Source organism: Calonectris borealis, chromosome Z (genome assembly GCF_964195595.1).
Source record: "Calonectris borealis chromosome Z, bCalBor7.hap1.2, whole genome shotgun sequence".
Lineage (NCBI taxonomy): Eukaryota > Metazoa > Chordata > Aves > Procellariiformes > Procellariidae > Calonectris > Calonectris borealis.
Genome location: NC_134352.1, coordinates 82,112,031 through 82,136,628, shown reverse-complemented (window position 1 = coordinate 82,136,628; position 24,598 = coordinate 82,112,031). Strand labels below are relative to the sequence as shown.

At 45.7% G+C, this 24,598-nt stretch overlaps 1 protein-coding gene across 2 annotated transcripts in view; it reads right to left on the bottom strand.

Annotated features, from left to right (window-relative positions):
• Positions 1-24,598, bottom strand: part of LOC142075887 (SET-binding protein-like) — a 264,766-nt gene that overhangs the window by 128,142 nt on the left and 112,026 nt on the right. For both annotated transcript variants that reach the window (XM_075137941.1, XM_075137940.1), the window contains exon 4: positions 16,483-16,554. In XM_075137941.1, the coding sequence (XP_074994042.1) occupies positions 16,483-16,554 (72 nt within the window). The remainder of the gene's footprint in view (positions 1-16,482; positions 16,555-24,598) is intronic.

Below are 24,598 nucleotides of genomic sequence, written 5' to 3'. Positions count from 1 at the left end.
GCACCAAGCCCATCTCCTCTGAGATTTTATGCACAAGGAAGGTAAACAAGCACAACTCCAGCCTAAGTTGCACAGCCTTTTTTGACACATTGACTTGATTACTTTTGCCTACTTCCCCAAGCTTTCCAGCTCATACTGACTTAGCTTCTCTCAGATGAAACCTCCGGCAAAGCTGCTGGTGTTTCAAGTTCCTTAAAACTCACTCCTTTGAATGTCTCAATGTCACTTATTGCTTATTTATGAAAGGAAAGGAAAAGCAAAACATACCAACTCAGACTCAGGAAATAATGAATAGGCAGAATTCCACATTCATAAATAAAACAATATACTTCCTATAGCTCTTACATAATCTCAAAGGGTTGTTTTGTTTTAAAACCAGCATCATTTTAGTAGGTCTTTTTGTTCTACTACTGTTGTGTTACTTTTAAGCGGGAGAGGTGTTTGACAAATGAATCTTCAATAATGACAACCGCAGCTTTTATTGACTTTTTTGAAAATATTGAGCTAACTCAGAATTACTAAGCTCAACAGCACTTGTGAGCATAAACTAAAACAATAAGTGACAGGTACACATTGCATGAGAATTTATTTAACGTTAAACCCAACAGAAGCTGATGGCCAAACCTAGAGACACTTAAATGCCATTGGAAAACCTTTTCCCTCCTTGGATTGGACATAATCCACCTCTGGGCTTTATTCCACTGCACACACACGAGTATAATTTACCATAATAATTTATAATGGTGCATAAATTTGTAATAGGGCCAGTTTCCTTAAACTGTTTCTGTTCATTTGCAGAAACAAGACTTTCTGAAGAGCACAGCCATACAAGGAGATGGATGCACGTTTGGGGTGATGTAGAAGAGCTGGAAGGTGGCTCAGTCCTGATTGCCAGTGCTTCCTCATGCCACACAGCTCTGCACAGGCCAGTCTCATGAGGAATGCCTCCAAATAGCTTGAGAGAACATACCTGTTTGCAGATACAGCAAACTAATTACATGGAGCCAAATCTCAATGGAAATAATAATAATAAGAATTAGAATGTTCCAAACAGTAGTCATCTGGGAATCTCAATTAGCTTCACAAACAGTAATTAATTTAGCTTCTTAACTCTCTGCAAAATAGAGAATTACTAATGTTCGCATTTTATGGATGGGGATATACACATGCAGAAACGTCTACAAGACAGTAGCTGGAGTTAGACAGCACGTCTTCTCATGGCCTGTTTTCTACCTTGTGCTGTCTCCCATCATATCAGCTGGTATTCTCCCATTCTTTTTATGCAAAACTATATTCTGCTGGTTTGGCCCAAAGAAGAAATGTCTCCAAAGTCTCCTAGGGTTTAATATGACCAAAGTCTGTAGTACTCGGCATGAGACCTGCATTAAATACCATTGCTTGGCTTTCCCTGTGCTGTGATAGAAAATGTGTTCAGACGGGAACTCACTGGATTTGACTTAGTAACCCAACACTGAAGTTTCCCTAATGAGGCCTATGACCAATTTAGCTTTATTTCTTCTGCTGAATACTGCTATTACCCAGCAGATGACCCTACAAAAAGTCAGATTAGACACCAGGAGAGAGACCTGCCTGCCTTTGACCTTAGATGCAGGGCATGAAGTGTCAGGGCTCTGAGGGCAGCACTCCAATGAGTTGAGATAACAGGTCCTTCCCTAAAATAGACACCAAGCCAGCCATACCAACAGAGCCATCTCTAGCTTTATAATCCCTTTGCCATTTTAAATCCCCAGATGACTATATTGCAACATACACACAATTAGTATGACATGAACCCTCAATAGTACCCAGTAAGTATATAAAGGATGGGGAGGAATAAAGAAAAAAGGCTAGTGACATTGATATTAATCTTAACTGAACTTGATTTACCCGCTTTCTGAAAAGGAAAATCTTTGGGTATCCTCAAAATATTAAAGATGTTTGTTTTATTTGAGGGTTAACAGAATATGGTATGGACTTTGTGACTGCTGAATTACTAGCTGTTCCACAAATGCTTACGCATAAAACATCTTTGAATGTGAGACTGTCCTGCAGGTAAGACAGGAGGTAGGAGATGTTCTCATCTATTTTTAACTTGATTGCAAAGTAGGTTTGTGACTTGGAAAAATTATTTTTCATTGTGTCTCGGTTTCCCACAAAGAAAACAAGGCTTGCAGCTGGTGTCCATGGTAGCTGTGCTGCAGTGAATACAAAGTGGATGAAAAATATTACTACTGGACTGTGTAAGGGGAGATTTCAGACCCACTCACATTTTGTAGCATTTTGGAGGACTACATAATCTGCCAGGTCAAGGGGAATAAGGTCCATTGCAGTGACACAGCTGGAAAAAGGAACCACATCCTGGCGTACTCCTCTCCTGAAGCCTACCTCTGCTTTAATTTTCCCAATTTAGGGTTACTGGACGGTTCCCCTGCAAATTTCCTTTGCCACATTTCTCTGATGTGAGCCAGCAGCTCGTCTACTCTGTGTCTATTTGTGGCCGGTATGAACTGTGAAGGCTGAAAACACATCCAGAGGATCTTTTATAATTCCTGGTGATGAGGAGGGCTGCGAGCAGCAAAGTGTGTCACTTATACGTTTGTCAGCTGGAAAGCTGAAACCGATAGCAGGGTACGAATAGAGAGCTGATTGATAGTCTCATCTCTAGCTGATACTTCATGTGGGAGATCATGTTTCTGTGGGCTCCTTTGCCTACTCCAGGGATGGCTAGAAACAAGTGCCGCTGCACCCCGGTGAGGATGTGCTCCTGTTATCACACCAGCTGCCTAGGACCGAAAGGCCAGGGTAAACCAGGTGCACAAGAAAGCCCTGCATAAGCTATCTGCTGTTCATCAGTGCTTAAATACTCACAGTCCTGTGTTGGTCAGGATGGTACTATTATGGCTTTGCTATTACTCCCTGCTTGTGGTGTTTTCCAGGCACCTGCACCCAGAGCCTGCTGTGAAGACAAGCTGGGAGGCAAAGCTGAGTGCAGGCCACCAAAACCACATAAGGCAGCTGGGAGCAAGGCTGGCACATGCAAAAATGCACCGTCACTGAGGAGCTAAAGGCAGTGGCTGCTAAGGGAGGATGAAAATTGGAGGGGAAGACATTACACACCTTGGAGATTAAGCCACCCCTTGGTGTCTCAAGTAGGAGGACAGAGAAGGAAATGTCATCCAACCCTCCTCAGCCCAGACCTGAGTGGCGAGGGAAGGGAATTCAACCAGCTTTTCAAACCTCTGGAAGATACCACAGTGGTTTACATTCAAGTTGTCAGTCAGGCAGATGCACTCTTTAAATGCCCATGATTAGCCCTCTTTTCCAATTAGCAGGAGAAGAATCACAGCTCTTGTAGAAAGTGGCTATGGAGACACTCATTAATTTCCATGGACTTGAGTGTAAACAGTAATGAAAAGCTCCCCCTAACTTTCCATGGAAACTCACTTCGAGTGCACATGTGTCCTTGTGCGTCTTTGCCATCTGGAGAGACACAAGGTCCCTCTTTCTCTCCCTCAGACAAAAGCGATCATCCTCAGGGCCACCATCCCCAGCAGATCCCAACCGCCCGCTCCTTAACAAGCTGCTTGGCTTCTTGGGAGGATTCTCTGTTTTTTAAACTCAGTGGTAGAAGGGGAAGATGAGCAACATCTCTGTATTCACAAAGTAGTTGAGAACAGCAGCAACATCTCTTGCTCCCAAGAAACTCATCACCCCTTGGCGATACCCTGCCCCAGCTGGAAATTAGCACAGGGGGAGGAGGGCTATTCTGGGCTCTGAGCCGGACCCAGGGAAAAGAGAAAGCACGAGGGAAAAAAAAAAAAGAGAGAGGCTCTGCAAATGAACAGTCAGCATAAACAAAGCCTATCAGCCCAGGCAAGAGGCCGAAGCACGACTGCACTAAACAAATCACGGTGGAATCAGCAATTGGCAAAGTAATTGGCGTTATTACAGCTGATGGAAAATTTCTGATGCCGCCCATGTTCGTTTTCGAAACACTACTCAGATATTTAATTGGCTCGGTTCTCATGTAGCTGATTGCTCTTTTTTTCCTTCTGGAGTGTATCAGGCCTGTATCTACAGACAGAACCTTTCGGATGCGCTTCCCTGGCTCTGTCCGCCGGCCATGAGACGGGGGATGAAGCTTTGCACAAACTAAGGAATGCAGGAGAAATGCGGAGAGAAACAGGTCTGACTTGGGAAGTTGAATCATTTTAATCTCTGTGTTCCCCCAGTTCTTCATGAGTTCAACTCTAACACTACCAAACAGCCCTATGCTTGCAGCACCTAACATACTGCGAGTGAAAAGCAGGGATGAAAATTGCACCTGATGATGTCACCAAAGGGTGGTTTCAGTGCTTTAGTCTCCATGCAGGTAAAATTGCCTTCTCTCTCACACACAAATCCTTGTGTGAGCATCTTCTGGCATATTTCTCACACTATTTGATAAAAAGTTAATAATGGTTTAGGGTCTGTGCTCAGGAAACATTTCTCCTTCAACTTACTAGACTCTTTGGCCAAAGCATCCTCATCCTCTGATTTGAGCCCTCTTCCAGGAAACCAACTGTCCCCCTATAGGTCAGGCCTCCATGGACAGGGAAATTTCAGCCAGAGGCTTTAAAGTCTTTCCCCAGTGTTTTTTAAAAGCCTCACAAAATCATTAATCTGTAGGGAGCAGCCACGTTCTCAAGGTACATGAAATTGGGGAATGGCGCTTTTTTAAGCTTTCATCAGAAAGAGCAGCTTGGCTTGGTACTGAGACACAGGTTCAGCTCTGTTTTTACCTCCACTCCATTCCCTAGGTCTAGTCTAACCTGTTGATCTGCCCTTTAGAGGACATCCAGGTCTAGGAGAAAAAAGCTCTTTCCTTGGCCAGGCGATGTAGAGTAGACAAGGTTGTGGAGGAAGGATGCTATTGCCCACTTCCCTCCTCCACTCCTCTACTCTGTTGAGAGCTGTATGACCACAGGCTGCCTTAATCAGAAACACCACGGTGGCAGCAGCTCTGCAGCCGTGTGGAGAGATGGCTCCTCAATTACCAGGGAGTCGTTTTCGAGTACGCCTTCTCCCTGGAAGCAGTGGGAAGATTTTTGAACCCACCTGATTGATGCATTCATCAACTGATTTCACTGGGATGCAATCCATTTAGATTTACAGCTCGTTTCCAAGGAGGAGGGAACCCAAAGAGACTCATCCGTCATATCCTCTGTCATTGCAAATCAAAGGCAGCTCCATGCCGGGAGACTCCCAATGCTGAAGGGAGAGGGCGTTTGGCAGCATGGCTCCCAGAGATTTCTGGAGCTGCTGGACAGCAATCCCCTTGTTTTTCTTGATTAAAAAAAAAACAAAAACAACCCTCCCTGTGAAATAGTCTGGCATGTGATAGCAAAGGACATGCTGGAGGATTTGAAGGGATGTGGTGGCCCTTCAACAGCCAGCGTTGCATGGCTGGACCAAAGCGGGGCCCCTCAAAGTCTGTAGTAATGTTAGCCAGTATGGCCATCTGTAACACAGCAAAACAATTTGGGAACACCACAGGTTCCCAACTCGGAAACCAGAATTAAGCCCCTACTCCAGGGCTTTTAGGACCCCCCCAGAAGCACAGGGTTGGGGAATGGGATCATTTTAAACGAACAGACACCTTTCCACCCAAAACAACTGGCTAATTATGTGTAACCCCGTGCCACAATTAGCTTTTGCAGGGAATTACAGTATTGCCCTCATGTCTCTGTGCCTCCCGAGTCACTGCTGCTGCCAGACACCAACACAGAACCTGGTGAGTCCTACAGAGCTTCAGAAGAAGACCAAACACAAGCTACCTTCAAAGCAAATTTGAGACCAGAAGACGACAAAGAGGCAAGTTCAGCACAGGGGAGTTCAGATCTTCCCTTCTCCATGCCAAACAGGACTTACAGAAAATCACACTAGAAAGAACCAACAGGCTATGGCCAGTGATAAAAATGGAAGGAAAACACAGGCACCCTCTTGCTACTTGTTTTATCTACGAAGCTGAATATTTTCCCTTGCAGTTCCCACTTCTGAGTGCTTGACTCTCTCAGAGAAGAGCTGACAGTGCCCCAAGAAGCCAACAGGGAGATGCCCACTCCCTTCATCCCAGTTTGGTGCAAATCTTTGATCCACACCCCATATGAGCCAGTCTATAAATGGGTAAAGCTTCCCACTGGAGATGTGGTGGACTCCTGGGATGGGATTTAAGAAGATCAAGGTCTGCTCCCAGCAATGCTGCTCTGTGGCCACAATCAAATCACCTCACTTAGGTTTTTTTTTCTGTTCTCTGAAATGGGCATAGCGTCCTGCCCTGCTTTGTGAGACGCTTTTATGTGCGAAAAGCATGACATAAAAACTAAGTATTGTCACATAAAGCAAGATGAAGCTATAAAAAGAAGCCAAGGTAATGTGGGTGCCATTAAAATCCTGACACTGAGTGCTAGAAGTGGCTTAAATTTGCTGTGGTACTCCCACTGTTCCCTTTTATTAAGCACAGGGAAATATTGCCTTGCAGATAAACATTGTGATGTGGTAAATGTCCAGAATTTAATGGAGTCCATTATAATTGATGAAAATGTAGCTTTCATTAGTTTATGAATGCCTTATTCATTTTTTTTTTTTAAATCCAGAAAGAATGTTTTCCCTAGGCAAGTGCCAAGTAAGAGGGTAAACAGCTTCTGCTAATACACCTTCATCTCTTCCCCAAGGCTGTCTCTCCTGCAAAGGAAAAACTCTTGTTACACATCCACCAGCCTTCTCTCACAGTCCTCCACCTCTCCCAATGTGATACACACAACCCCAGTAACAGCTGGCCATAGCTGGGTGTGTCTATAGGCACCGCGAAGCCTTTTCCCGCTGCTGCCTGCCTGCCTCTGCAACCCTTTGACTCCCGTCTTCACCTTTTAATGTCATAGTCTTTGGGCCAAGAACAATAATATATTTGCTTTATGATGCTCCAACCACGGCAGGGATTTTTATGGACTACCACAATATCATCTTCTTAACTGTGGACATGCTGCTGATTAAAGCGGTCACACTGGCGGCGAGGGAATCTATAACGTCTTTATTTGTTCACAGGAAGGATACACCAGGAGTTCAAGTTTCTCTCTCTAGCCTCAGCCTCTCGGTGCTTTGATCCTGACCACCTTTGAGAATAAAAGGGGAATTTAGCTCTTAAATGTGATTCGGTCACTGGTGTCTTGGTTAACACCATCCATAAAAGGATTGGTTTCTTTGTTACACAGGACAAGGCTGAGACCACAAGGTTGAAATAGGAGTAGCACGAAAAAAACGTATCTTTTCAGCTAAAAAGGGCCAATCGTTAACCATGTAAATAAATGAGTGGCTATTGAGTTTTAATAACACACTCTCTTCTGTTGCTCATTCATAAAGAGGGGTGAGGAGAAAATGTTTTGAGGCTTCGAAAGTTTTTTTTTTTTAAATTAGGGAATTACACATTGTGGTATTTCAGCGCCACGAACACCTGCTGACAGTATGATTGCAAAACAGGAGTATCTTGAGGCTGCAAGAAAATGGGCACAAAAAAGAGAATCCTGTTATCAAGTAAAATATCTGAAGACTGTGGTTGAGTGTGTGTTTTTTTCTCTGACTTTTAAAAGTGTCACATCCTCAAATTCAAACAAGCAGATGGCTGCCAGGAACACTCTGAAACCAGCAAGCTGCTTGTGTTGGACACGTCATTCTTGGTGTCTTGGTCTCTTGACTGTCACATTGATTTTTATTTCATTTTGTTTTGATCCAAGGGAATTGGAGAGGATTTTAAAGTCACCAATGACCTCTGAACTTCAATGATGGCATTTTCGGCATTTTATCTAAAAGAGGAGATAAGGGCAGAAATGGCCATTCACTCACTACCCAATGAAAAAAAAAATATAATGACATCATTTGTGGTTTCAGCTGAAGCAGCTGAAGTAAGCTGCTGAGGCTCTACAGAGAAGAGGTGATACTGCTGGAGGGAGAAATGTTTTGAAGAGCGTGCAGCCATGGCATCACCTCCTTTTGTTGATAGTACATAGCCACAACTGATGACAACTTCAGCTCTAACTCCGTGTTCTTACACGTAGCAACCCTGAGCTATAAGTCATACCAGCTCCTGGCCGAGAGTCTGAATTTCTGTTTCTTTCATTTGAAAGAGTGTGGGAATGTAATTTTTGATATGAAGCTGGGTCTTAGGAAATGCCAGTAGATACAAAACCTTTGCATTGCATCTCCCCTGCAACTCAGACTGCTCTGAGCACATCAAACCTGACCTTGCTTCCTCCCAGTAAGAGATAATACGCATCTCTTGTTCCTCACATAGACTTCCCAAGACATTGGCTTGAGCTTCATCTCCCAGGTGCTAAATTGTTTGCCATGCAGGAGATAAACTGAAGCTCTTGGATGAAGGATAAGGCTGATGAATTTGCTCCTTGGCAGCAAGGGGACCTCTGACGATGTGGGTAAAGGTCACCTGGAAGATAAAACTAAGCTGGTAATGTCATCAAAAAAAATCCCAAGGTTGACATCCTGCGGCACACATGCCTCCTGCCGAGGGGAGGACCCTGGCCACCGTTAGTCATGTTCCTCCATATGCTGTGGGAGGTTTCCATGCGTGACCATGTTAGCAGAGTGAGTCTCTCAAGGTTCAGGTGGTTCCATGACAGGAGCTGCATGGGCTGGCATGCTGCTCCTCCTTCTGCCGCACGGCAAGGAAGGCTCCTGTGACAGGAGTGACCTAAAGAAAAAGGAGCCTCTGGGTGCCTTCTCAGTGATTTCAGTGGGCTTTGTGCAAGGGGCTCTTTGTTACTACCAGCCTGCCTTACCCTTCTGCCCGATACTGTCTATGAGCACAACAGGTCCTGACTGCACTGAATCAAATATGAGGCCACCTTCCTGATGAGGGGAGCAAAGCACTGCAAGGGTACCATTTCTCCTGATTCCTTCTTTCTAAGGCTTCTGTAAGGAAAGCTGTTTTCCTCCCTCACCTTGGTAGGGGTTCTCATGAACTCCTTCCAGCCATCTGAGGCTCCTGTTTTTACCCTTCCATCGTTGTCCTGCACCTTTTCCCAGCCATGATGGCATGGTGGAGCCACTCCCTCCTCCCAAATGCCTACATCTCCTCGCTTATCCTCATTGAGGTTATGCTCTGCTCATGTCCAGGCTACTTTCTCCCCAGCACTCTTTTTATTGAAGTAGAGCCACTTATTAAAGAAACACTAGCAGTGACGGTAGCATGTTATAGTGCAGCTGCTGCTCAAGAGAGCAGAACTATAGTATTCCTATACGAAGAGCACTGTGCCAACTAATTTTGGTGGCACATAGATAAAATACTGATTTAATTTATCTGGATCTAGTAAAATCTGAAAAGAGCTTATAGGAAATCATGCTTATATCTTAGTTAATGAAATTCTGGGCTGTTTCTGGGAAGACTGACAATTGAAAAATCAATCTGCCAAACTTTCATTCACAGTATTGCGAAGCCATTACGGATACGGCAAAGACCGCCAAACTCACAGGGGGAGGTGTGAAGGCACACGTGAGAATGGGGAGCACCGCATTTTCTTCCTCCCAAGGCAACCTGACAGCCTGGGCGGGGGCAGAGAGCAAAGAACGGATGCTCTTGACACTGCAGCACACCTCAACGTTGCAGGGTTTTTTTCCTCCTGACCGATAACTTGAGACTGAAGTCCCCTCCGCAAGCAAAGCACACGAGCCTTTGTTAACGACATTGCCCACTATGCTTGGAGAAGGCTGCTGGAGGTCTCAAGCCATCCGTCTGCAGCCCATCTCACTCTTCCTATGAAGAAGAGCACATCGGGACATTGATTAGTTTGGCCAGCCAAGCTACTGCGCTGCACCGTTAGAGGAGGATACCAGAGCTGGTGCAGTTTGATTTTACCAGCACTCTTTGCAGCTGGTTTGCTGCACCCAGAAACCACAGAAGGCTGAAATGAAACTATATGTGCCATATCTGCAGGTCGCGTGTGCGCTGATACCCTTGTGTTTATGTTCGTGCTCATTATTACACACGGAAGGAGGGTGTGCAGAAAACATTGGTCCCTGGGGGATAGCACGCCGTAGCAATTTTCAAGGCAGTTGCTCTGCAAGTAAAAGCCAGGGTGCTAGCAAGTAATGCCTGCAAAGTTTGATGCCTTGATTTCTGCTGTGTGGATCAATATTAACAGTAATATTGTATTTCCAGGGCATACTTAACTGACAGAACAATTGATTATTTGGTATGCAACAGTGCATTGATACTTGATAGTAAACTGGGACACGGAAACAATAAATGTGCAGTTGTTAACAAGCAACACAGAGCATTAAGTTTCAGTGACACAACTGGGATATGGCTTCCTTTGTCTAAAATGGAACATCTTTAACATGTCAAAAATACAATTTACTTATCTGACTTACTGAAATACCTGGAGAAAATACCTTCTTCACTGAAACCTGCAGATTAAGGTCATGTTTCCAAATATGTGCCAAATTACATCAATAACTTTGTCCCCACTGTGACCAAACACTTGAGGTATTCTTGAAGGGAAAATGTTTTGTTTGATATGTTTAAACATGTATTATATCAGATCACCTTGTGCATGAACAGATTTCAATGAAAGCAAAGATAATGAAACATTATACTTTGGTTGCAGTAGTCGAGCCAAAGTTATTTTTTTCACCTAGGTTTTTGATTCAGTGTGAAAAAGTATATATATATATACACACATATATATTTGGATAGGACAAACTCGAAATAAAACTTTCTTCATCAAACAAAGGGTTTACTTATATTTGAAAGACATAGTGCTATATTATATATAAGCCTACAATTGTCTCCTATAGACACATTTAACTATCAACCACCAAACCATTAAAAGGAAATTGTACAGAACACCAGTCTTATGACTGAAACCTATTGAAAAAGAAGCCTCCCTATGGTGAGGGAGAAAGAACTACTTTCTGTGAAGAAAAATAACTCGTGGCACTCGCTGTTGCAGGAAAGAACAAGTGAATGGTTTAAAACTCTCTTAATCTGAGCTCGGAGAGGTAGGGGAGGTGACTAGTAAATATGCGGGAAATGCACCTGTACTATACATAGCCTTTTTCTGGGATAATAGAGCCTTTTCTCTGCTAGCAGTGGGTTGAACCCTGTAGGCTTAGCTGCCTTAGCTGCCATCTATGATTTGGAGAGGTCAGGACCAAGGGAGGCTGAATCAGCCTCTGATGGTGGCTTCCCTCTCTCTCCCACTGCTGACAAATGGAGTTTAGGCTGATGGAGTCCAGTTTCTCAGTTGGGCCTGAGTGTCTTCAGCCACTAGTAGATTAAATGTGCCCAGAAATATTCCCAGGCATTGAGGCAAACTGGCACAGAACAGTTAGTATCTCTGCTCGCAACCATGTCTTAGCTTCCCTAATGCAGGAGCTAAATGCAGATGGCTCACTGGGATGAACTCTGATCCGTGCTTAGGAATGATTTAGGAGTTTGCTAATTGTCGTGGACCAAAAGCATGCCAAGGACTGGTCTAGCAGTTTGAGTAGGAGAAGGGAGTTGTATGGCTCTAAGTTTGGTTATAACAATAATCTTTTGCTGGTTCATGATATCACTCTTACTCAGTGAGAAACTGTAGATTACTGCTGTCTGCAATCTAATAATAATTGCAAGGAATCAGATGTTAGGTGTTTAAAATGACGAAGATGTTATACATGGGCAGCTTAACTTCATAAACAAACCACTGTCCTCTTTTTCCCATCCCATGCCACTGTCATCTGCCTGATACTACATCTTCAACATTTGCAACTTCAAATTACAGAATCACAGAATCATTAAGGTTTTAAAAGACCTCTAAGATCCGAGTCCATCCATCAACCCAACACCGTGCCCACTAAACCATGTCCCTAAGTGCCACGTCTACACATCTTTAAATACTTCCAGGGATGGTGACTCAACCACTTCCCTGGGCAGCCTGTTCCAATGTTTGACCACTCTTTCATACCCCAAAAAAAGCATCCCACCTCAAGCAGTTGCCGTATGCTCTAACCATGCTACACTGGAGGACCGTAAGATGTCCCATAGGAATTTCTGTGCTGAGCTGCCCAAGGCAAAGCGAGTCTGTTTTCTTGGGTCCCTCTGAGCTACAAGAAGCTGAACGCAAGCACTTTACTTCGAGAAGAACTGACTATATCGGGACAGGGACCATCTGGCAGAAGGCACAGCGGCATTAACGCAATCTCACACCAAAAGAGAAGATCTTGGTATGGTGTCGCCCAAGTCTGGGCACCTTCCTACAACCCCACAGGGACCCAAGCGCTACAAGGCAGCGGAGGGAGGCAGAGGAAGCATTTCGTACCTACACCCGCTTCACCACACACACCACAAAGCCGTCTCAGTGGAAAGGTTTCAAAGCTGTCATCAGAAGCTCTTTCTCTCAGATGGGAGCCGTTCAGAGAAACCCATCCCTTTGAATGGTTTCACTCGTGACGCTTGCAATGTTTGTCCGTGGGCATCACCCATGTAGCAACTGACCTGTGGTTTGCAGCTGGATCTTGGGAAGGAGCACCCTCTCATAGTGAGCCAGCTGTATTTCAGCAATGGCACTTTCTTGGTGAAGAGACAGCACCAAGGCTGCCATCCACCCTTTGCAGTGCCTGCTTTTCCCAAAGAAAAGGTGGTGGAGACTTGTGTCAGGCAGTTGGTCCCTCCTCCCAGCTCTTATTTGGACACCTCTGTGGCCCTGGCAGCTGTAGCTAAAAGCACCATGTGGGCTTACAGCCTCAACCTTTCATGGCGGCTCCGTGACTCAGGAAGCTATAATGCCAGGAGGATGGCGGATGACTTCATGCCAGCAGAATCTAATACCTTATGATCCTATGATCTAGTGCAAAAGGCAGGAGGAGTGGGAAGCCCAGCAGGCACCTGATTGAAGAGGCTGGGGGAGATAAGAGGAGACAGTGTCCTGCTGTGCATTTCCTCCACCTCCATAACCTTCTCATTTTCAAAGAGTTGCCATAGGGCTGTGGCGGCTATTGTTCTCCAGACCTGGTGCATCAGCATTCCCACTACACTGACAGCAGTTTGGTATTCACACACCGCCTGCCCTTCTCCCTCTTCCTATCGGGAAAATGAGCAGCTCGTTTGGCTTCAAGAGGAAAGAAAATGTGTACCACTCGGATAACCCTGTGCTAACGTATACAGGGCTATGCTACGTACTCCATAACCGACAAGGGCTGCCTCGGCATGCGCTCATGCTCAGACAGACCCAAATGCATTTCCATCAGACTTCACAAACACGTGTCCGACCTTCTTTCCTTCTAAAAGTGGTCGTAGCAGCCAGATCAAACTTTGGCACAACCATTGCTGATGTGCAGAGTCAGAAATTAATAAGAGTTCCTTTATGCCCAATTATCAAGGAGGCTGAAGATTCATATAGGCCATTACGATAAAAAGGAGGCTAATTTAAACCTACAGCGAAGTTTAAAGAGTAATCCCGCGCAGGCAGGTAGGTAAGATCAATGTAAAAGTTGTTCTTGTTTCTGTTTGGCTCCGTAAAAAAGAAAAGTACTATCAGGGCTGTGCATTTTTTAAAACCTGCAGTTTTTTCCTAAAGAGGGTTGAAATAGATTTAAGCATCACCGTTATTATCTCAAAAATGACACAGAGATGTTTCCATGTGAATGTTTCCCTTTGCAGTCAGATATCCATATTCACCACGTGCGTACCTTTGATTCGGGGACTGCAGCTCCCCTGTGGTCCAAGGACTCAGGGTCCATTTTGTGTAGATCTTTCTGCCAAAATGGGGTTATTAAGCGATCGGAAATATTGCAAGGTCACCCACAGCCTTGATAGAAACAGGACGGTAGGAGAATATCAGAGAGAAACTGTAAGCTGTAATATCCAACTGTAAACCCGAGCTTATTTGGATTGTCAGTTCCAGTATTTGACTCCCTTGTTTTCAAATGATTGTCCTAGCCCTAGTGATTAAACACCTGAATATACCGAAGAAAGATATTCACAGGAAGGATCTCATGATAAAAAGGCTATTCCTGGCCTTCTTTCCATCACATCATAATCTGTCCACTAATATGGCTTGAGATCTCAGCTGATCAAAAGGTCATAAGATGCTACTGCTAAGTATCACTCTGTCTCTGTTTCAGCCGAAGGCATTTTTACTCCATGCAGCAGGCGGAGGAATGCAATAGCAAAGCCTTCAAATCTGTTTGTATAATAGATGAAGTCTTTGCTATATGGGATTTATCTTCCTTCAGAGAGTGACACCTGATAAATAAATCTCTAGTTCCCAGTGAATTTAAATAAAACAAAGACAAGTCATATCCCTGCACATTGTAAATATATAACTGCAGACAACACAAGAGTTCCCACTCTCCCAGCATTTCCTTTGCTACAGAAGCTATAAAGTGCTGACCACCCTCAAATTCTGCCAAAATCAAGGGACCCAAATCTCTGAGAACATTACGAAGAGCATGGTGATAACATAGGAGGGACTGAAAGATACATCACTCATTCAGACTAATGAAATGGTAAAATTTGCTTTTTTTTTTTTTTTTTTTTTTATAAAAAACACTAAACTACATCCTACCCAACTCCACCACATTGCCCGGTTGGTCACCGCTGTACTGCGGTGTGCCGGTGGCAGTGGGTCCATTGGTCCTGCACTGCGCCCATCCCTGGATGCCAGCCATCGCCTCCACCACTGACCGCAGCCGCTTCTCTGACCATCCTGCATCCAAACGGTTGAACATGGGCAAAACCACAGATCGCTGCCCAAAACAGCAGGGAGAGAGGGTACCACTGCCAACAACCACCTGCCACCTGAAGCCCTCGTCTAGCGGGTCTGCAGAGCTAATTTTTGTGAGCATTACCATTGGAAAAAGCACTGTTTTGCATCTCCCGCACACCTGAAGAGATGTCACAACCAAATTAAACCACTCAGCATTTCCCAGACTATCCGCCTGCTCCCTGGCTCTCCAAATGCAGAGCTCTACACCAGGACCAACAGACAGTTTCTTTAACTGCAACTGGCAGTCATTTTGCTCCTCTCCAGGCTTTGAAAGCTGAGAGCCATCAAAGATTAGCAGAAAAAATCATGACTATTTTTCCCTAAGCAGCAGCACTAGTAATAGGCTTCAGGAAAAATCCTCCTAAATGCAAGTGATAAGCGTAGACTGTGTGAAGGCTGACAGGTCTGATTATAATTATCACTGCGAGGGGACCAGCACTAACCTCCCTTCTGGAAGGCAATGACAATTCCTGGAAGGGAACATGCAAGTGAATTATAAACAAAATCATTGCAAGTGGAACAGTCTTTCACTGGGAAACTAAATAAGACCCCGATTCGGGGGGAAAAAACCCCAAAACCTTGAGCAGTCATTAAAGTTCATCCTGATAGAAAATGGTACTCAATCATATGTTTAAGTTTTGCTGACTTTGGGTTGATGGGAGTAAAAGAATGAAGCGGGACACTTGAAGCATGGGATGGGATGGAGTCATGCATGTATGAGGTGTTTGGAAATAAAGAATATCTTCTCAAACCATATTTAAAGAACATGCTATGCAACGTAACATTAACGGAGAGCCCCAGAGAATATGTTGGTCCAGACTGAGCTAAATATTCAAAACTAAGACAAAACTCAGGCAGCCTTGTACCAACCTCTCCCCCTTCCTCACATCCTAGCAGGAAGAAAACCAAACAGAACCAATGCAGCGCTCTTCAAATTGCACCTATACATTGAGTTCCTCAAATTGCATCTATACATTGACTGAAATACCGCAACATTGCTTTTCAGCAAGGTTTTGAGGTAGATGTGGTAGGTAGTATTCCTTCAAGATCATCCTGTCCTAACCTTCTTTGTGCTTTCTGTACCAGCATTACATTTTTCTTAGGCTGCAGGTTGTTTTGGCATTTCTCATTCTATTTCCATTGGAAACTCACAAATAGAGAAACTTGGGCAATCTGGAATAAGAGTAGCAGTACAGTAGCTTTTTCGTTATGAACAAAGGGAAATAGATATTATCTTCTTAATAGTGGGCTGTAACTGCAGAGGAGATGAAGAGGAGAGCCTCAGAGTCAAAGGCAGTTCTAGGAGTTTCATTCTCATTATATCTCAATGGAGTGAAGCAAATAAATTGTGCAAGGAGACATATGGAAGCTCACTACGCAAATGGCCTATTTAAGGCTCTTACTTCCTAATTAGGTCCTGGTGTCAGGAGGTTGGTAACAATTATTCACACATAGATCATTTGGATACAATACAAACTGTTCTAAAACCCAAACCATCATAATGGTATGCATTAAAAAGAAGCCCTATTTAGCTTGATCTTTTTAGACTCTTTCACTTAGCACTTGGAATATCTATTTCTGTGCTATGCGTATCCTAAATTTTGTGTCTAACACTGCAAAAATGGGTTTGGAAGGGGAAAAGGAAGAAACAAAAACTTTCACAGCCATAACCCCTTGTTCTTACCTTGTTCACAGATTTCGTCACCGGACTCTGCACAGGGAACCCACACTCTCTTCCCAAATTCTTCATCTGACTCTGTGGCGTTTCCCAGAGCAAAGAGAAAAGAGAAAACTTTGATTGTGAGAATGACCGTGCAGAAAATGGTCACAAGCATCCAAAGTTTTGCCCTGCCCTTCTCCATTTCATTACACCGCTCTGCGTCCCCACCACCACCTGTCAACCGGGGCTCTCTGAGCACCCGGTGCTGGGGTTCACCCTCGGCCCCGCTCTGTTTTGGAAGGTCCCCCAAGCTTCTCCTTAACCCACACAGATACAGAGATTTCTCCTCCCAAGTAGCCCTGGTAAGCATGGCAGCACCACGGAACCACGACGGCTTTCCCCAGAAGCCGCAGGGCACGCAATGAGCCGTGATGGCAGGGAGTGGTGCCATGGATTCCTATGACAAACCACACCGGAAAGGCTCGGGAAGAGCAGGAAGGTGTTTCAGGATGCCAGCCCGCCTGCTTTGTTTAAGAGTTAAAGCAGGGAGCTGAAGCCAAGGATTACCATATTGCAAAACCATTTAAAACAGGGTAAGTGCTTGTGATTCAACATCGTGACTGCGGCAAACCCGCTCTGCCCTGTGCTTCTGCACTTCTGGTATGAAAATGAGATCTTCCTCTCCCCTTCTTCCCCTCCTGCCTCCTCTCCCCTCTTTGTCCACCTCTTGAGCCCTTCACACGAAGGTGAAATATTTTACATTTTCACCTGTAGTGATGCAGATTGGAGAGTGTTTGCTTTGCTTTGCTTTTCACTGATTTTGCCCAAAGCATCCTTTTAAGCAGCAGCCTGTGCAAAGATAATAGGTGGCACGATTCTCTATAACTGGAATCGGCAACAAATCAGCCATCTGCCACTCCAGGGGTCTGAGATTAACCCAGCTACTGGACCGTGACTGCAAAGCATTTGCACATTTAGATTACAGAAATGTGAGGTTACGGGTCCAAAAAAATAAAAGACTGACAATGGGGAAGGTGTGGGGAGAAGGGGTGGAAGATAGCCTTGGAAGAGTCCTCCGGATTAACACTCCTAACAACTCCAAGCAGACAACATTTCTCATTATAAAGTGTTAAAAGGATGAGGGATTTGAAGGAAGCAACTTGAGATTCATGAGACATCATGTTTCAGGGAAATACATCCAAAGACACTTCTTTGATACAGTGAGAAGTAAAGACAAAGACATTCAGTTGCCTTGTCAATGCCTTGCAATGCTCCTTGGGAATTATAACCAAGCTGCCCAGATGCCTTACTTGGACCACTTAGAAAGTACAAGAGTAACATTTTTGTCCCAAGATGGACAAGCTCCCTTACTCCAGAGCATTATCAAGATATCAAGGAAATGAGAGAGGTCTGCATTCTGAAATATAAAGGTTTGGGAAGGTCTCTTAATTCGCTGTCCTCAGTTTACTTTCCTGAATAACAAACACCACATTGCTACTTTGCGCACATGGATGCTGTTGGTCCACATTAATATTTGTCCATACATTTAGGATCCTCTCTATAAATCTGTTTGGAATCGTTATTTGGTAACTGAAATATTAAGAGGTTTAAATCTTAAACACAAGCTGGCTCCACATCTAAAAGCATGAGCCATGCTCTGTGCAGGTGCATGGCAGGTTAGGACAGCTGCCAGGGTGTCCTCTGCTCACTTTGATGTGGGCTTTAATCCCCACTCCTGGCATTTGCTTTTGTAGGTTGGCATCCCATGATCAGGGATCTCAGGTTTAAAAAAGGAGGTTGTGGCCAGAGAAAGAGGTGCAGCTGCAGCCAAAACTATCAGCAAGGACTGCTGGGAAATTCAGGCGAGGTCTGCATGGTGTGTGCCCTTGATGAGGATGGTAACTTAAATACACATCTCATTAAGTCAAAAGAGGCAACTGAAAAGCAAACGGCATGCACGTGTGTGCATACAAACCCACGTATTTTTATTCAAATACTTTATTCACGAAGAACAGGTGTGATCTGGTGGAACGTACAACAGCACACAGATTACTCCAAGTTACTTGGCCAACCCTCTTGTTGACATTTGCCAAGGTTTCCTGGGCCAAACACTATATACCCCCCACTTGTGACAAAGAGAAAAACACAAGAAGAGACAACAGCGTCTCTTCTGTGCAAGCTCAAGTTGAGCTGCAGCAACTCCATGGTTTAAGGCACAGCTGAGAGGAGGAAAAGCGAGAGATCGGTTGCTGCAGACATCCTACTCCATACAAAGCCTGCTAGCATCACCTCAGAAGTGAGTGCACCTCCAAGCAGGATTAATTTGGGACTGATCTTTTGATCCTCTGCAGAGGAAGAACCATTGATCTGCGAGGAGCTGTGAGAAGAAGAGGATGAGGAGAGCAGGCTGGAAAACATGTTTAAATCTCCCTAAATTCCCCACTATTTATCATGGTATTTCCAAAAAACATTACCTGAGCTGAATTAAGTGCTCCAAAACCAGGCCCACGTGTCTGAAACCAAAGGTGAGATTTGAAGTGGTTTGGATATATACTAGGGCATGGTTTTCAGGTGAGAGGCAGGTCATGGGGATCATCCCACGCCTGGGACTACAAACTGGGCCAAGCTAACAACCTAACAACCCACAAGCTTCTGAGATGCAGCAAGTTAATGAGCCTCTGCCTGTGCTTTGGAAAGGTCTCCTTGAACTTGACCTGCTGGCTGTGTGAGTGCTAAAACTGCTGTTAAAACAGGATCTGGACCCGTTTTCAAACACAAAGGCAGGCGTTTTCTTTTTCTCCAGTCTCCAATTTTTGTAAAGTTAACCTAAAACTTCACATCCAAATGCCAGTGTGATCCAGAGAGGAGTATGTATCTGTGTATGGTAGAAGATCTTTGCATTCAGCTTCAACTATTGGACCACTTCGAGAATGCTTGTGCTGGTAACTATTTTAAAAAAAGATTTTTTAAAAAATCAAAACCCCATAGATATATATATAAAAACGGTACTTTCATGTACCTTTTCCTAGCCTGTGAATGGAGGGAAGAGGGGACCAACACAGGGCAAAACCTTTTCTTTCAAACAAAAATCACAGTAAAACTCCAGCCCACCCCTTACAAATTAATCAACCTTATGAATTGCTGTTGAAGTTTCAGCCCTATATGATTTTTTTTGTTTGTTTTATCCAGGCAGGCTTTACAGGAACGTTTTTTTGCAACCGAAGCAGCAACATTGCATTAACCAGCTCAGCTGAGCTGTGGAGCTGCCTGGAAGTTGCCTCGTCCCCCAGCAAATGAGAAGCGGAGGGGAACACCAACGCAGGCGACGCTGCACCTTGCAGAGATTCGCATGTCCTACAAGTAACCTTGCATCAGGATACAGAGCCACGAGAGCAGCCTTATGGGTACGGAGAGAGGAGGAGGAGGAGGACAGCGAGGAGGAGGGGAAGGAGTGGCAACGGGAAAACAATCAGAAAACTCCCTGGGAATCAAGTCTTCTCTTCCTTCCTAGGAAGAAAATTAAAAAAATAAAAATCCTTCCCCAATACGGAGATGGTAGGAGGGGATGAGCACACTCGCTCCTTCTCTGCTTATAATCCTGTCCAGCGAGCATCGTAACAGATACACATGGGCTGGAGACCGGCTACAAGCAGAGCACTTCTGCCAGGCGCTTCCCACGCTGCACTAGCCCCGGGGTGCAAGTGGCAGCCCCCCTTCTGCTCCCTCTCTACCCCAAGTTCCCAGCAAGGGTCTCCTTTTTTTCCCAGAACTCCTAAATACCACTGGGGGCGGACGATGGGGGAGAAGAGGGTCACATTCAAAAGGTGAAGGGGAAGCAGAGAGGCGGGAGAACACCCCTGAGCCCAGCCGGCGGCCCCGCGGCCACAGCCATTCTCATTCCCGGCACGTTTCGCTGCTCTCCAGCGCAGCCCAGCTTCGAAATATTAGTGCGGCGCAGAGTGCCATTTTCGAGTCGCTGCAGCTCCTTCTTGGCACCGATTCAGCTTTTTGTCTTGCCTTCTCCTCCGAGCGCCCAGCGGAGGGAGGAGGAAAGAAAGGAAGAAAATAAAGCCCCGCCGCTTCGCCGCCGGGGCCATCAGCTTCCCCGCCTCGCCTGCGGCACCCCACACCCTTCCAGCCCACTCCCAACCGAACCCACTCAGCAAACATAAATCTCTTCCCACCTCCACAGCAGCCAGTTCACAGCCTCCTTCCCCCCCCTTCCCGCCACCCCTTTTCATCGCTCACTCCTTTGTACTCCTCTAAATTTTTCCAGCCAAGCGTTACAACCTTCCACCCCCCGCCCCGTTTCTCCTCCATCCCCAGCCCTCCCACCTCCTCCCTTCACATCGGCAAAAAAAAAAATCGTGCCATGGTTGCCAATGCACTGGCATCTCCTCGGAGCGGAGAGCCACTGCACCCGCAACACGCCTGACGGGTCCAATCCAGCTCACAGCTGCCCAAGCGCAGGTGAGCTGCAGTGCTCCCGGGCGCAGGACATACTCCGTTTGCATCCCTTGGCATTGCTGTAAATACAAACTCCTTGCAAGCCTGCCTTTGGCAACCGAATTCCTCCTCCTGGTTGTGGGGCCGGGAGAAAAACAGAGGCGGAATAGCGAGGGAGGGGGGGTGTATTTTTTTAAGCAAACACAAACATGGCACTGAGAGCTTCCACCAACAACTTCTCAGCCTGCTGCGCTGGCAACCAGCTGCCAGCTCCAGCCTGGCATCAGCTTTGATTTGTTTTTCTCTCCTCTTAAACGCCCTCCTCCCAAATATTTGTTCCCTTATTTTTTTTCTTTTTAGTTTTTTTCCTCCCTTTTTCCCTTGTCCTTAGAGAGGATCCCTCCCACTCACACCCACAAATCCAAAGCAGCACGTGTGGAAGGAACACCAAAGGGAACGAAACGTGACGTAACACTCAATGGACCAAGAAAGGGGAAAAAAAACCCATAAGTACACACAACATATGTATTCTCTTCTCTGAGGAAGAAGGAGAGCGCGCGAGATGCCCTAAAAGCAGGCAACATGGCCCTTGTGCATGCCAGGATGTGTAAGTCCCAGCCCCCTCCACGAAGGAGGGAGGAGACAGGTTTGGTTGGGAGGTAGAGAAAGGTTGAGGCAAAAATGCATGTTCTCCATGGAAAGGACCCGAGAGAGTCAACTTCCAGCCAGCGACGTGACTCCAATTAAACCAGAGTTTGAAACATTGATATATGCATGACAGAAATAAAGTGGTGTAAAATTCCCCTTGTCTGGTGCCTGGAGGAAAGAGATTTGGAGAAAAAAAAATATAATAATGGTGATGCTGGGGATGGCTTGGGAGGAGCATGGATGGAGGAGAGAAGATGCTCCAAGGATTTTAGCGTGGTGGCATGAGTGCATTAAGCTGCAAGCCAAGCTGGAGACCCAGAGCAGAGAACAGCTCCGTAAGCAGCTGCTCTTGCCCGTGGGGCTTTTTATCAGCCTGGTTGGACCCCCTTGACCACTGAGACATATCAGGAAGAGCTCCTCGGAAGCCACAGGAGTTACAGGGTGGTGAAACAGATGGGCACTCGCTGCATCTCAGGCCTGATGCCTCTGCTCCCTGCGGCAACAAGTCCCTCGGGAGGCCTGGCAAAAGTGCCAGGAAAAGGCTGGTTCTTGCCGAGCACTCTCTGGCCACCCCTGGGGAATAGCAGAGCAACCAGCTTGAAAGTGGGGTCACCGAGACAGACCGGGAAAGAGACAGACAGCATGCTCGGCGTGGTACAGACAAAACAGCAGTGTCCTGAGCAGCTGCCTAATATGTATCTTGGCAAAATCTCGCCTGGCTGTGGATGAAGCAGAAATCGCAGGCTGGAATCATAAACCCGTCAGTTGGTCTGACTTTTGCTTCCCTGGCCTGCACGTATAACGCAGGAGGAAAGCGGAGGGCTGGATGATACCCTCTAGCTGCCAGGAGCCACATGGAGGAGCTGGTCCTTCGGCCGTTGCCAGCTGCTGCCTGTGGAGCAGCTGATGGGCAGGCGCTGAAGTGGACTTAAAATAAGCAGATGCCCTGCTGTGACCGTACTCATTAAGGGATGCGTGCGTTTGCATGCTTAAACCGAGCCTCGGGCCTGTGCCCTCAGGAGCACCTCTGCCACTGGGACGTGTCCCCCGCACAAGGTCCACATTGGAGCTTTCTCCAGGCCACCGCAGTACGGCTGGGGCTGGCTGGGTTGAAAAAAGCAATATCCAAGTAGGGCCACCAAATCCCCTCTTCTGAGTTGTGGCTTCACTGTCCCAGGCCCTTTGCATAAGGATGTCATCCAGCATTGGCAATGGTTTCTCCCAACCTCTACTTCTAAGGTCAGCCGGTGTCCATCCGAATCCTCTCTCCAGCTGATTTACACGTTTGTTTTCTCTCTTTGCTATTCCTCAGGCTTAGGGTGAGTTTTTGCCCTTCCCTCCAGCCTTTAGTACCAAGTGCTGGCATTTGGCAAGGCAGACTGGGTCCCTCACATATGTCGTTGGCAAAGCAGACCTTGAAACCTCAATTGAATGTCCCCGCAGAGAAACATCCCCGCCTGGAGGTATCTGTAGCTTATTGAAGTGACTCCCAGATAGAGGCACTTCCAGATCCTTTGAGTCAAAAGGCGCTATAAATAAAAGATATTACAGACTAACAAGTTCTCAGTTGCAAACTGGAGTGGGAAAGAATATTTTAGCATCCTCTTTCGAAGCACTCTAACTCTTGGCAGACATGATCGTTCAGGTCTTCAGAGCTGAAAACTTCACACAGTACGCAGCACGTTGAGTCCACGTGCTCCATCTCCAGTTTCAACAGGTTTAAAATCTACACTGTCCCTACGCTATATCCCCCCCAGTGCAGCGAGCATCCAAATATTGCTTCGCTTTAGGGGTTACAACAGTAAATATACACTGCGTGGTGATCTTTCCCAGGAAAAACTCAGCCTTCGCTGCTGTAAGCTCACAATAGACGATGCCTAAAGATTTTTATCAACTGGCTTTTGATGCTTCCCTTCCCAGGGTGAGCAAGCACTTTGTATCAATCTGGCTTGCTTTAGTGCAGTGACCCAGCGCTGTGCTCCGCTGCCGAAAGTTCAGGTCCCAGCTGCGGGGCTAAACTCTTGCTGACACTGTGCTGATTTCTCCGTCTCTGTCACCCACGCTGCCAGGGAGGAGGGGGGGATGTTGGTTTTTTTCCAGGCTGGAAAAGAAAGAAAACAATCGTGCAAAACTTGGAGAAGATGGGGCAAAAAAGAAGGGGGAGGAAAGTGATCCCAATGTGTGCAGTGAGGTTGAGGAGAGGAAATCCATCGGGCAGCACGGGGCACTTCATTGCTTCTTTTTCTTCACCGAGGAAAAAATCTTGCTCAAGAGGCAATTAAAAAGTTACCAGCAAAAAAAAGCTTTTTAGGATGCCTCGAAGAACTTGTGTGCGTGCGCAAGTGCACGGGGAGAGATGCAGAGAGGGAAATGACTATTAGTGACGGGTGAACTACAAAAGGTTGGGTGGTTTGTTTTGGATAAAGCTCCCCACATGCAGATGCTTATCTAAAGCCTTCAATCTTCAGAGCAGGGCTGGGAATGTCTTAAGAACAGACCCTTCTTGCATGATTTCCAGTATATCTCAGAGCAGTCGCCCATGCCAAAAATACCAAGAAAACAGCTTTTTTCCTTCTTCTTCTTCTTCTTCTTTTATGCAGTGTTTTGGCTCTTCTGCTTCTGGTTCTAAGGAAAACCTAAAACTGCAAAGTCTTTGACATGAGGGTTGGACTGTGCTTATTTAATTTCAAGCCATCCCGGTTCTCATGACCGCACACATACGAGGGAAATAAGGAAAAACGGTGCTGTGATTGTATGAAAAACTTTAAAAGAAAAGAAAACTCCCTGAAAATTGGCAGAAAACCAAGCTGGCTTCCCTAAGAGAGGACTACAAGCCCTGATCTCTCCCACCTTAAGCAGACTACTTATCTGTAAGCTGGCTATTCTTCCCATAGATAACATGCGAGATCACAGCATTCCCAGTTCAAATGAGCCTGTTAGCCTTGGGTGGCTATTAGTCAGTAAATACTATTGAATCAATAAACAAAATAAGGACTTAGAAGAGGGTCTTGTTTCCCCACCAAATCTGGAAACTCATCAGATCTGC